We start from the raw sequence: 14296 nt of genomic DNA on the forward strand, positions 1-14296 counted from the left end.
TGCACAACTTAGTTAAAATAAACTGAAGATTTTTTTAGATCTTTGGTGCTTGCATCTCCACCAATATTACCATTCGTCATCACTAAACAATCCTTCATATTTTTCCGTTTTGCTTTTCATGATTATTAGGTTACAGTGGATGGATGAAAAATAGTGTAACTAACATCGTATGTGTATGCATATGTGTGGTTGCATATGTGTGTGTGCATGTGTGTTGCTGCGTGGCAGAGCTTCGACAATGACAACAACGGAGAGAGAGGTGGAACATATTTGACGGAGTAGCGGAGTTGAACATACAGAGTATGGTTAGTTAGATGAAACGAAGACGAGATTGAAGAACATAAGACTTTTAACAATTGCAAATATCTGGCTGTCATATCTGAAAGAATACTAACATCCAATAATATTTAGCAAATTAACAAAAAAAAAATAATATTAGGTGAGAAATTTTGTTAATACTAATAACACGAGGAATTTTTTTAACAATTAAAATAATATAGGATACCGAATATCCGCAATTAATCATAGTACAAACCATAAATTAAAATTCCAACAACTAATAATACAAATTGGGATTCCATTAAAAAGATCTTTCAAATATTAATAAATAATTGGTTGACCAACAAGTACTTGAGCACTTCCCAGAATGTAAATACTTAAAAATTGTGGAAACAAATGAGGTGGTGGATCTGCATTCAATATTAAAATAAAAAATAATAAATAAATAAAAAAAGTATGACAACAATGTTCAAGCTAAAGGGAAACTTGACATTTTGAAATAAAAATTAAACTATTTAGTTTTTGCAATTTGCACCACAAGCAAACTATAAAAGAATCAATATATTGATTGAAAGTGTGATAATATTGCTCAATAACCTCAGAAAGATTTTCTGCACCGTCCGAATCCTTCATAGAGTAAGTAGGGGTTGTCTAGGGTTCGAGAGGGTCTGTACTACTCAAACTTAAACGATTGAAGATCAACCAATAAAAATGTGACACATATTATTTCTACGAACCCCATAAAAAAATACGATACCTACCTTATAAGTGAAATTACATAAAACCCCTATAACTAAAACTTAAGTAATAATTAATAATAATTAATAATTATGTGATTACAACAGTAAACACGTAACATATTTTAATTCTTCTCCTTTCTTAATTCTTCTTTGTGTTTTTTGAACCCTAATCATCAACAGACAATTTTTTCTTCATCTTCTGACGATTCCTGTCAAGCACTACGTCCAGAATTCTCCTCTCCAGCCAATCGTAAGTTATTTAATTTTAGGTTCGATATATTTTAATTATTCTTCTTTCTTAATATAAATTGCTATATATAAGTTAAAACGTAAAAGAATTAAAGCTTTAAAGACAGTGAATGATTTTATATCTTCCTATTGGTTGCGTTCTTCTTTTTGCTTTTTTTTCGGTCTTATTTGCTGGACAGTCAGTAATTATATATGTATCTCATCTTCTAGATATTGTTTTACATAATTGTTTTGTCAAAGACATAGTTCACGGTCTTATTTTTTGAATTTATTATTTTGAATTTATTCTGATGTTCAGCCGCATCCCATACTTTAATTTTACCATCTAGCAGACTAGCACAAACTCACCCACAGGGTAGATGTTCAAAGATGACCAGATAGACAAGATCGATTTTTACTTGTGTATTCATTTAGTTATTTTTTATTTGTTGTTACTCAATGGATTTGCCTTATGAGTCTCATGGAATTAATCTTGATAGGTGATGGTATTTTAGCATTTTTCCGTATTTAGCCATTGTCGATACTAATTTATATCAGTAAATCACCGTGTATTTTATATGCACTTATATAACTACACGAAAGTGTTTCACAGTGTTATTTTTTTTTTACCAAAATTTTATCTCATTCAACTTAGTTGCATCTAGTGACTTCGCATCAGATCTATATACCGTCTATATATTTTTTTAATTAAATTAAATTTATTTATCCATGTCTTGTATTTAAATTCTTTTCTAAGCTCAAATAAATATCTATAATGTGATTTTGAGGTTATTTTTGAAATAAAATAGGTACAATGGATTTCAATATTGGAATTGAGGAAGCAATCCCACATTTCTCCGACAATGAAAATTATTTCAGACACAGTAGTAATTGTGAAGATCCACTCAATCATGGTTTGGATGGGGGAGGCAATTCAGTTGGTTTGATATGAAAAATATTAATGAAGATGTGTTCCGACAACTCATATTCGAGAGTATTGATGATGCTGAATTTTTTTACTCATCATACGCCAACTTATGCTGAAAATGGAAGATACAATATCTGCAGATGTAGTTACAAAATATATGCAACAAAATGGAAGATACAATAACATATGCAATGAGAAGGATTTGGTATGTTAAACTACGATGTGATCTATTGACGTTGGATTTGTTAAACTATATTTTAACATCTGATAGTCAATAATAAATTTAAGATCTTCTTCGAAGTAACTTAACGGAAGTATTGAATTTATAATTTCATCCACATGAAATTGACAAAAAAGATTTTGCTATCAATCAGCTAACTTAGTTTCTATTTTTTGTTACATTATTGGCCATAAATACGTGGCATGATCTACAATGTAGAGCCTCCTGGTAGGATTTAGGATATATTTATTTTTATGAGTTTTATTTCAATATCCCTCATAAAAGAACGTCGTTGTTCAAATGGTATGGCATGCTGTCTTTCGAAAGGTTGACGCTATCAAAAGGCATTTTCACAAGGACTGGCGATTTTCTAAAATAAGTATCACTTCATAAAGAGGGCTAAGGTCCATTCATGCATCAATATTTTTTGGTGGACTAACTCCATTGCAATAGAAGGATAGTTGATTCACTTAGCCTTTCTAGTTTTGCTCAATTTTGTTGGCTTTCACCTAAGTTTATGTTGTTATATAGTGTAGTTTTCGTTAATCAACCTTTTACTCTGTCCTATCAATTTTTCACTTGAATACCGAAAACCGGTAAAATTTGAATTTAGCTTGAGTTAATCCCAGTGTCATAGTTTAGTGTTACTGCAAAACACTAAACTCAAAAAAAATTTCTTACACCAACTTGTCTATGTTGATTGTTGAGAAATTAAAACAATGATTAAACAGTTTGAGAAATGCTCTACGGACATATTGCACCTGTAAATATCCCTCAAATTTCTAATAATCATCATCAAAATATCATTAACCATCACTAATCCGACCGGATTGAATTTTATACAAAATCTTATTGAAGTACTTTGGAAGGTTTGTCTTGTAAATCTTGTGTTTGTTCGATTGAAAATTCTAGGCTCGGTCGAAGTTGATAAAAAACTCTCTGATCGCCTTGAATCTATAAGTCTATTCCGCCTCGGACCAGTTCATTGTTTAACCTGCAAAATGATCGGGAGAGGTGCTCCCGGCGTTAGCACTCCGACGCTCTAGTCAGAACACTTCTTAAATACAGTAATATATTCGATAAAAATAAAGAGAGAGGAGGAGCAGTGATCAGTGTTCTAAATAGCGGTCGTGGCGGTCGATATATCGGCTATCATATCGGTATCGGTTATAAACCTTTACGATTTTGTTGAGGCGGTTTGGAATATCAGTTTTTTTTACGGCGAGGCGGTTTGCGGCGGGTCAAATCGATATATCGGTCAATAAATCGGTTTTTTTTTTTTTTTTTTTAAGTTTAAATTAAAATGAAACTAGGTTTTGTTTTTTTTTGTTTTTTTTCCAATTCTTTCAACTTCCAAAACCAAAACAAGTACTACCCCGCAACTTGTAACTGGCAAGAAATAAGAACTTGGCGATAACCCAAAACATGAGTTTATGCTTTGTTATGTTTATGTTAATTGTTGAGGCGAAAGACTTGCGTAGTATTTGTATTTCGTAAGAATCTTTTATTATATTATGATCTTATTATTTTTAAATTTTTGATATTTATTGAGTAATTAGAATTATATATTAACATATAAATGATAGGATAGAATTATGTTTAAATATTCTTTTATATATATTTTGAGTATTTATAAATAATATTTAGAAATATATTATATTAAATTTAAAAACCGATTTATTTCCGATTTATCTCCGATAAATCACCGCCACGCCGATTTATCGTGTGGCGGTCCCTAGCCGCCACGGACCCGATAAGCGCCTTTTAGAACCTTGGTAGTGATTCTGTTGTCTTTGTATTGTCGTTGTGTCTTTTTGAAGAAGAAGATAGAAAAACACTACTTCTAAATCGACATGCTCACACGTATCAATAATTCATCAAAGTTAGATATATGCCATGTTTAGTAAGTGTACATATTTCGACCACCAAATCCATCGATCAGAGCTAAATCAAATGGAATACAATTAATTGCTTATTTTGACGAGCTAACATGCTTGCACAAAATGGACAAACAATTCCGGATATTTAGTAAAATGCATTACCAAAGTTTAGATCTTGTCTTATACAATTGCTCGCAATACAAAATTGAGTGGCGGTCCAGAGTATGACTAGCTTTCATGAATAATCGCAACTATTTGTAAAATCAATAGGAGATTCATTTTAGAAAGCATTAGCGAACATAATAGCATGGTTCGGTAAACATAATATCCACATATTCACAGAATCCATTTCTCGGAAAATTCATACATTGCCTACCCAAGTCTATTAATTCAAACTCGTAATATTCTATCTTTAGAAAATCATAGAGAGAAATGCGAGTCAATAGATAAATTTTCAAAACATTAGACTCATAAACAAATCGCAGCAAGTCATTTGAGGAATATATGCGGTAATTACTCTCTGAGCTTAGACATATATGATTAAGGATTTAACAGGAACTCCAATTTATTAGTCATAAGAATATCATATCCCATAAATCGAGCTCTAGATCCCCCAGCCAAGAAACAGTTCCAATCCTAAAAAATAAACAAAGTCTACCAAATTCCGAATTCCAATTCCAGACTTTCAATTCAAACGGCAATTTCATACATCAAATACAAATGCAGAATTCCAATTCCAGACTTTCAATTCAAACGGCAATAACTCATTTTTATAGCATTTTACCTCAGAGTATGTTGCACAGACCTTTTAATTCCAATAAACCTCAGAGAATATCACAATCATGTAATATATTCACATGTCTTTTAATTATTGGTATTAAAGACACATGGCACTCTGTGAATGGAGTCCCATTACATTGAATTAAGGGGAAATGTGGGATAACCCCTAGTTTTGAAAATATATCGGGATAGATCCTATGTATTTTTCTTCTCTAGTCAAGAACCCAAATTTTAATCTTAATTTGATAGACACCCTAGACAAATTAAAATACCAATTTTGCCCTTTTAGTTACAATTTAAAACCCTAACCCCCTAACATTTTCTTCCACTCCCTCCCACATTTTTTTCTAGCCGTCATTTCTCCCCTCTCCCATTCTCTTCTCTTTCTTTCTCTCTCTTCATCTCTCTCTTCATCTCTCTCTCTCTCTAACTCTCTCTCTTCTATTTCTTTCTCTCTCTTCATCTCTCTCTCTAACTCTCTGGCTGCCCATAACCCTCCGTCGCCACGGCTGCTTCCCCACCTCCTTGCGCCGCCGCTGCTCCCCTCACCTCCTTGCGCTGCCGCCGTCGCTGCTCCACCACCGCCTTGAGGCCGCTGCTCCGCCACGGCCTTGTGCCGACCGTCGTTGCTCCTCCCACCGCCTTGAACTCCGTATTAAACCATCCACTTCATATATATATATATATATATATATATATATATATATATATATATATATGTGTAGTACAGGGGGTATATGATACAAAGTCCATAGTACATGGGTGTTTTTGTATTTAACCCTTTTAATTATCTAAACTGGGTTGTCACAATAACTTGGTAAATAGCATTTACTTCCCCTGTGGTTTTAACTTTGTGCACATAACCCCCTTATACTTTCAATATAGTACATGACCCCCTTCTATTTTAATATAAGAACATGGGTTTTTTGCAAAAACTACCCCTGTGAAATCTCTAATTGTCGAAAACCACCCTATGTTAAAAAAATTAGCAAGGACCCCCCTACGAAAGTTAGTCAAAGGCAAAAAGGCCCCTGACAGGTTATCGTGCGCTACACTCGCCGTATGTGCGTCTGGGGGTGGGTTTTTTGACCTGAAATGACCTAAATATCCTTCATATTAGAAGTCTTAAAAATTACAGACTTACCCTAGAATTTTAAGCACCAAATTGACGTTTTCAAAATTTTCAATTCGGTCCTTCTTATTTTCAAAAAGGCCATCTTTCTAGACCCATTTTCTGAATTTTTTCCAGTAAAAAATATCAATCAAATCCAGATTCTCAAGCTCAGTTTTGTTGCAAATCCAGAAAAAATAAAAGCTAAGAAGACAAGGGGAAGATGACAGAGCTTAAGCCCCATTTTCCATGTAAAAAATTGGAAGATTTTTTTTTGATTTTGACCTTCAACTTCACCATTTTTGGTAACCCAAAACTTGAAATTCACCATTCTCGATAACTCAAAGTTCAAAAGAGAAAAATGTGTTTCAAGTGGTGGTGGTGCGGCGGCGGCGGATGTGGTGGCGCCGCAGCGGATGTGGTATGAATTGAAAAGTTGGGTGGGTTGGGTTGAGGGGTTGGGTGATGGGAAGAAGATAGTCCATTTTTTTTTTCTTTTTTTCTTTTTTTTTTTATATGAATTTTATATTTTCTTTTATTTTGTTTTATTAAAATATTATTATAAACTAACTAGGGATATTAGAGTCATTTCACGTAAGTCAACAACTAATTTTAAAATAAGGGGCTCTGTGTTTTTTAAAATAAAACATAGGGGGGTTTTTGTTAATTTTTTTAACACAGGGTCTTTTTCAACAATTAGAAATAACACAGGGGGGTCTTTGCAATTAGCTCATAAGAACATTAACCCTCTTCTACTTTAAAAAAAAATTATCTTCCTAATGAGCATGATTATTTACCACTATAGGGGAATATGTGTTTATATTAAAAGTATGGGGTCATCTTTATAAAGTTTAAACTACATGAGGGTCATGTGCTTATATTAAAAATACACAAAGGTCGTTTGCACAAAGTTCAAACAAGAGAGTACTTAAGTGATATTTACCCTAATAACTTATAAGGATTCCATTTCTATTGGGATTCTTCTTAACAGGTTTTATGGGTTTGCTTTTCGTATATATATTCTTATTTTAATCAGGCTTAATCCCACTTTGCACCACTGAAATGGAGTCTTTTGGCACTTTGCACCCTTGAAAAATAATAATAGCACTTTACACCCTTAAAACGCAATAAATCATTCACAATGCACCCTGCATTGAATAATAAAAGCAATTTCATTTTTATTGGTTTTTTTTCCTGAATACATAATAAAAAAAAATTAAATTGTTATTTTCTTCAACCTCCGACCTAATTTTGAGCGCACAAAGTACGAAAAAAAATCACAGCCCGGCAAAAAGTAAGGCAATTCTCATGGGAGCATATTCAACTGGCATTGCCGCTAGTAATTTATCCAACGTCAATCAAACTTGTAGTACGTACACTAACCATCACCATCATCATTCCGGTGGACATAGTTTAGGCGGTGGTTGCGGTGGCACGAGCAGCGGCGGCGGAGGTGGGGGCTGCGGTGCTGGCTGTTAAACTTTTTGTCAAACTATTTGTGTCTTGTTCATTAATACCCTTTTTCATATTCTAAATTTGTCCATCTCCACTATTCAATACCCATTACCCACTACTTATGAATTTTTATATTTATAGAAATATTATTTTTTAATTTCCATTTACTTATTTATTAAATTATTAAAAAATAATAATTAAAACAAATATAATAAAAATTAAATTTTTTAATCTTTTTTCCTTAAAACAAATATTTTTTTAATTTCCATAAATCACTACAAAATTGTGAAATCAACAAAATTTCATTTTTTTTCTTTTTTTAAACATTTTAATTAATTTTAAATATTTTTTTTATTTGTATTTTTTTTTGTTTTCATAATCAACTACAAAATTTTCTTAAACATCTACATTTTCATTTTTTTTTTCACAATCAACTATAAAATTATGGTAAATAACTAAAAAATTATGCCATTCAAGGTTTACCAGTTTGAAATCAACTCTTAAGTATCAAAATCAACTATAAACTATCAAAACTAACTATAAATTATTGAAATCAATTAAAAAATTATCTAAACCAACTACAAATTGTCGAAATCAAATAGAAAATTATCAAAACCAACTATAAATTATCGAAACCAACTAAAACAAATAGCAGAATTCGAAAACAACTAAAAAAGTGACGTAAACAACTATTTTCCTGTGCGAGACACCCAACACAATTTCAACATCAAAATTCGAAGAAAAAAAGAAGCAAACGATGACAGCGTTGGGGCGGAGATGGCGGCAGTGTGGATGAACCTCGCTAATGGCGTAATAAAAAATCCTAGCTACAAATATTGACGATTAGATAGAACAACACATAATATTTAAAGAAGTAGATAAGGTAAAAGCAAAAATACATGTTAATGGGAGGTGGCTAGCGGCGACGGGGGCGGCATGGTGGAAGTGGAAGGGGTAAATAACCGTGAGGGGACAGAGATGGAAGAGGAGTCGACAGCGGCATAGTGAAGGTGAAAGGGGAAGATGACGGCGGCGTGGAAAGTCTCTCTAATGGTGCACCGACGGTGGTTGGATCAGCGGAAAATCGTGGCTTGAAGAGAGAAAATGGAGGTGGAGAGAGAAAGTGAAAAAAAAGAGAAATAAAAGATAATGGTTGAAACATAGAATAAATTAGGGTTAGTTTGAATTGGTGTGAGGGTAATATGGACATACAACTAAGAATTTAATAAAATGTAATATTAAGTTATGATATGTGAGGTTATCACTAATAAAGTAAAAAGGGGTGGATTCATCCCAATATAAGCTAATGTAATGGGGGTTCTCATTAATATTCTCATAGCTATTTTAGCTAATGCATAGTGTTTTTTAATAACCCATTTACGCCATTCATATCATGTATAATTTACCATTATATTATATTTTATTGTATTTAATCATGTGTTGAATATTTATCATTTTAATATTATATTTTTTGCCACTATAAACCTATTATTTTAATATTTTTTTTCTTTTACCATTTGTGAATAATTGAATGCTATACATAGCATTCCTCTTTCCTCTTTTACCATGTGAGCTGACCTATAACTTACGTTTTGGAGATGTTTTTTTCTACTAAGAGCATCTCCAAGGCAATGTTTGATAGTGTTTTTATTTTGTTTTCATTAATTTCCCAAAACAAAATTATATTTATTACACTTCTCAAATATTTTTTTCAAAACAATCTCAAAAGTTTCTCTCTCCTTCACACATGATGTGACTGCTACAGTAAAATGATTTGACTGCTACAGTAAAAAATGTCTTCACTAAAAAACAAATAAATATCACTTCATTTTTCAATTTTTTTCTTCTAAAATATTTTTTTCTAACACTTTTAAACATGATGTGACTGCTACAGTGTACTTTGTCTCCTTCCAAAATATAAACAAATATTACTTTCATTCTCAAAATTTTCCCCCAAAACATATTTCCTCAAAATGAAATCAAAATAGGTTCCAAAACGCTTCCAAACATTGCCCAAACATCCCACTTTTGTGATGCTATCTGCTAAAAATAAATGATTATACCAATATTTATGAACAAAAAATTGAACTCCAACAGAAAGTTGAAATTTAGGTGGTCAGTCAAAATCGATTGTTCAGCTGCTATCTATTCTAAATGAAAAAATAATAAAATAATAACTAAAGCAGCGGGAAAAAAGAAATTTCCAAGTATATCAATTAATTTTGGGTTGTAGAAGAAATGAAACTTCTAAATTCTTACTTTCACGTGCCACATATTTGTTCTCAATATATGCTCATAATAATATCTGATTGCTTGCTATTTAATTTAGAAATTAATTATTGAAATATTTTTTTATTAATATTGAGAATCTGATATTATAACTTTCTGATTTCTATTTATTCTCTAGCAGATTGTATAACTTATAAATACCTATTATAATCAAAAAAATTGAGAAGTAATTAAATATAATAAATGGTATAAATATAAATCGTCGTCTTAACAGGTTTTATAGGTTTGCTTTTCGAATATTCTTATTTTAATCAAATAAGTGTTTGAGTTCTAATAGGATTTTAGATTTAGTATTTATAAATATTGTTATCTTATATTCGAAGAACATAATCAATTATTATTTATTGTTTTTCAGTTTTCGTGCTGCACCAGAAGAATTCAATTAATTCGTTAATTTACGCGACCATGTTTTCTTGTTTCACCGGAATCCGCCGTAGGAAAAATAAAAGTGCCGCTACTCCAAAAAAAGAGATGAAAAAAGAAATTGCTTCTCCGCAGCCGCCCGTAGACATCCCTTTTACCGCTGTTACGGCGGCAAGAGGTGACCGCGGCCGCACAAGTAGCGTTGCAACTACCGCAATTTCAACTCCGAAAAAGAAATACGGTGGCTCGTCGTCTTTGCGGACCGATTATAACAGCCCGGCGAAACGTAATGGCGAAATGGCGATTCTCATGGGAGCATATTCAACTGCCACCGCCGCTAGTTATTTATCCAATGCCAATCAAACTTGTAGTACGTACACCAACCATCATCATCATTCCGGTGGACATAGTTCAGGTGGTGGTTGCGGTGGCACGAGCAGCGGCGGTGGAGGTGGAGGTTGCGGTGGTGGCTTTTAAAGTTTTTGTCAAACTACTTTTTTATTTTATTTTTTTGGTCTGTTTTTTTCCGCCGCCCGCCGGTCTCCGGCGTTGATTTTTTTTAGTATTTTATTCTTTTATTTTATTTTTTGTTTTTTTTACGTCCGCCGCTAAACGTTGACCGTGATTGTGCTGTCACTGACAGTAAATTAACGTAATTATACTATCAATGACAGTACATTAACGTAATTGTACTGCCGTTGACAATACATTTATGTAATTGTTCTGCCGTTGACAGTAAATTAACGTAATATTATTATTTTTTATTTTTTGTTATTTTTTTTTAATTTTGTTTGATTTGTTGACAAGTCAACGTAATTATATTACTGTCGTTGACAGTAAAATAATTGTAAACACAATAATATTACTGTCAACCACAATATTATTATTTTTTTGGGTTTTTTGTTTTGTTTGAATTATTTACGGAGTAACGTAATAATATTACCCATTTATTATTGTAATATTACTGTAAACACAATAATATTACTGTGGTTGACGATAATACTACTGTTGTTATAGTAATATTGTGTCAACCACATCAATATTATTATTTTGTTTGGATTTTTTTGTTTGTTTGAGTTATTTACGGAGTAACGTAATAATATTACTGTCTATTATTGTGATATTACTGTGGTTGACGGTAATATTACTGTTGTTATAGTAATATTACAGTCACTCACAGTAATATTAATTCTTTTGGCTTTTTATTATGTTTACATTTGTTGAACGGTCAACATAGTAATATTACTCTATCCCACAATAATAATGAGTTTTGTTGTATTAATATTATTGTGCTAGAGATTAATATAGCAATATTACTATGTTAAACTGTAGTATAGTTAATTTTACTGTGTTTAACAGTAATATAGTTAATATTACTGTCAATCACAGCAATATTGTTGTTTAAACGAAAAAAAAAGATGTTACAGAAAGAAAGAAAGAAAAAAAGAATCCAAAAAGTCAACGCCGGAAACCGGTGGCGGAAAAATCAGGAAGAAAAAAAATAAATAAATAAAAAAGTCAACGTCAGAGACCGGCGGCGACGGACGAAATTGTCCATAAAAATGTATTTTGGGTCAAAATTGAATAATTTGTGAAATTTGGGGTCAAATTGAGGTTAAATTAAATTAAAGGATGAAATTGGAGCATATTAAATTAGGGTGTTGCTATTTGCAGCGGGACTTTTTTACTGAAATAAGCTTATTTGCAGCGGAACCTTTTTCATTTAATTTTTTTTTTCAATTTCTCTCTCCTATTCTCAAACTCTCTCTAGAAATTCGAATTTCGTAACTTTTTTTGACTTTCAAACCGTAGCAAACGAGGCTCGATTCCGGTAAATTTTCAATATCCTACTACTTTTAATTAGTTTTATTTCCAATTTAGGTAAAAACACATGTTTAGGATTAAATCTAGCAAAATTTCGAAAAAAAAAAAAATTGAAGCTCCCATTTTCCGGAGCACGGAAACTCAAAGAACATTCAAGTTTCCGTGCTCTGCAGAACGGAGGATTCAAACCTTTTGAATCCTCCGTTCTGCAGAGCACGAAAACTTGAATGTTCTTCGAGTTTTCGTGCTCCGTAAAACGGTATCATCAAACTGTTTTTTAAATTTTAATTTTCGGAAATGAATATATATATATATATATATATATATATATATATATATATATATATATATATATATATATATATATATATATATATATATATATATATATATATATATGAATCTCCCGTTCTGAAGAACACGGGAACTTGAAGATTATTCAAGTTCCCGTGTTTTGCAGAACGGACGATTCAATTTTTTTGTAAAATTGTAACCAACAGGGGTGATTCCAACTATTTCCAGAAGTGGCATCTCATACCTACGTAAATTCATAAATATCAAATGCAATCAATGTACAATAACCCAATACTAAATACTAATTAACAACATACCTATTGGTTTTGTAAGTGCAGCCCATCAATATAACGTGAGAGAATAACCGCAAAAGTTTCAGTGAAATAGGAGCAGCGAACATCAAATCAGTAAGTGTATCACCAGCTTCATTACTTCGATACCAATATTCATATCCAGATTCTTGAAGGTTCGACATCACGTGTTGTATCACAGTCTTCCCCGCCATATTCTCTTTTTTCATCTTCTCAAGTTGGTTGTAGACATGTTTCACACTCGTTGATGTCTGTGGATTATCCTTCCTCAATCGATCCATAATTAATGTCGGCTTCACGTGGCTCCTTCTAAGTAACTTCACTACCTCGTATTCTTTTGGTGTCAAACGACTATCCGGTCCTTGTCCGGTAAGATACGGTAGCGTCAGGTGAGTGTGGATGCCATTTTTTAAATTCATTCGCCATAGTCCATCGTATCGATTTCTGCTACAGTATATACGAAACGGACATCCACATTTCTTTGATCCCACATTTCGTTGCTTCACACCTTCAGTTCGTTTTTCACGTCCCTTCCCAGACAAATGACATCTAATTACTACATAAACGTTTTTCTGGCTTGAACTTACTATCAATCGATGACCATAGGTAGCAGCCGTTTTTTTTTGCCCATGCCACTAATTCTTTCCCATTTTCAAACTCAACATCGACATTGAAATATTGACTGTGATCGTCAGAAGTTGTTGGTGTGTCTTGAGGAACATCATAACACATGTTGGGATCCTCGTACTCGTTGTCGTATTCAGTTCCAAACTCATCGTCAAAATCACCTTCACTAGCCTACCAAGGTATAACAAATAATAATTAGTATATTAATAACCCTATGGAAATAAAAAAAAAAATATATATATATATTAGGGTTCCCGTGTCCTAGGGGACGATGGTTCATGGTTCCCGTCCTCTAGGGCACGGGAAACACAAGTCTCCGTCCTCCAAGGCACGGGAACATGGTGTTCCCGTGCTCCTCAGCACGAACGGTCCCTTTTTTTTTTTTTTTTTTTTTGAATTTCCCGTGTTGTGTAGCACGGGAACCCCAAAAAATTGGGGTTCTCGTGCTACACAACACGATAATACCGAGAAAAAATTGAAATTTCACTAATTTCTTCGATTTTACCTCGTAGAAGTCATCAGAATCGGCCATTATGTTATTTGTTGTCGTCGGGCAGTCGATTTATCAAACAAACACGAAAATCTTTTTTTTCGACTTTTTTTAGTTGATAGCGTTTTGAGTTTTTTAGAAAGTTGGAAAAAGTTGAAATGAAAGTACCGCTGCAAATAAGCCAATTTCAGTAAAAGTCCCGCTACAATTAGCAATTCAGATTAAATTATGAGGGGCTATTTTAGTCTGTTACGAAAATCTGGACCATGTGTGTACTTTTTTGTAAATGAGTTTATTGTCTGGATCTCTTTATGAATAAGTACCCATTAATGGACTTATTTGTAAAGACCCCTTTAAAGAAACTAGCAAGCACCACATGCGTTGCACGTGATTACATATGATTTTACTTAATATATAACTTATGATTAATTAATAAAAATTACATACTATATTTTACAAAAACAATATTTTAAAATA

The 14296-nt window shown here is 32.6% G+C and overlaps 1 protein-coding gene across 1 annotated transcript; it reads right to left on the bottom strand.

Moving 5' to 3' along the window:
* Nucleotides 1-12532: 12532 nt before the first annotated feature.
* Nucleotides 12533-13861, bottom strand: LOC105971223 (uncharacterized). Its single transcript, XM_088821355.1, has 4 exons — nt 13835-13861; nt 13330-13500; nt 12709-13232; nt 12533-12635 (listed from the first exon to the last, which is right to left on the bottom strand). The coding sequence occupies exons 1-4, from the start codon at nt 13859-13861 to the stop codon at nt 12533-12535; spliced, it is 825 nt and encodes a 274-aa protein (XP_088677481.1).
* Between the last annotated feature and the right edge of the window lie 435 nt (nt 13862-14296).

The sequence above is a fragment of the Erythranthe guttata genome, chromosome 8 (assembly GCF_056151865.1).
Source record: "Erythranthe guttata isolate IM_541 chromosome 8, IM_541, whole genome shotgun sequence".
NCBI classification, from domain to species: domain Eukaryota; kingdom Viridiplantae; phylum Streptophyta; class Magnoliopsida; order Lamiales; family Phrymaceae; genus Erythranthe; species Erythranthe guttata.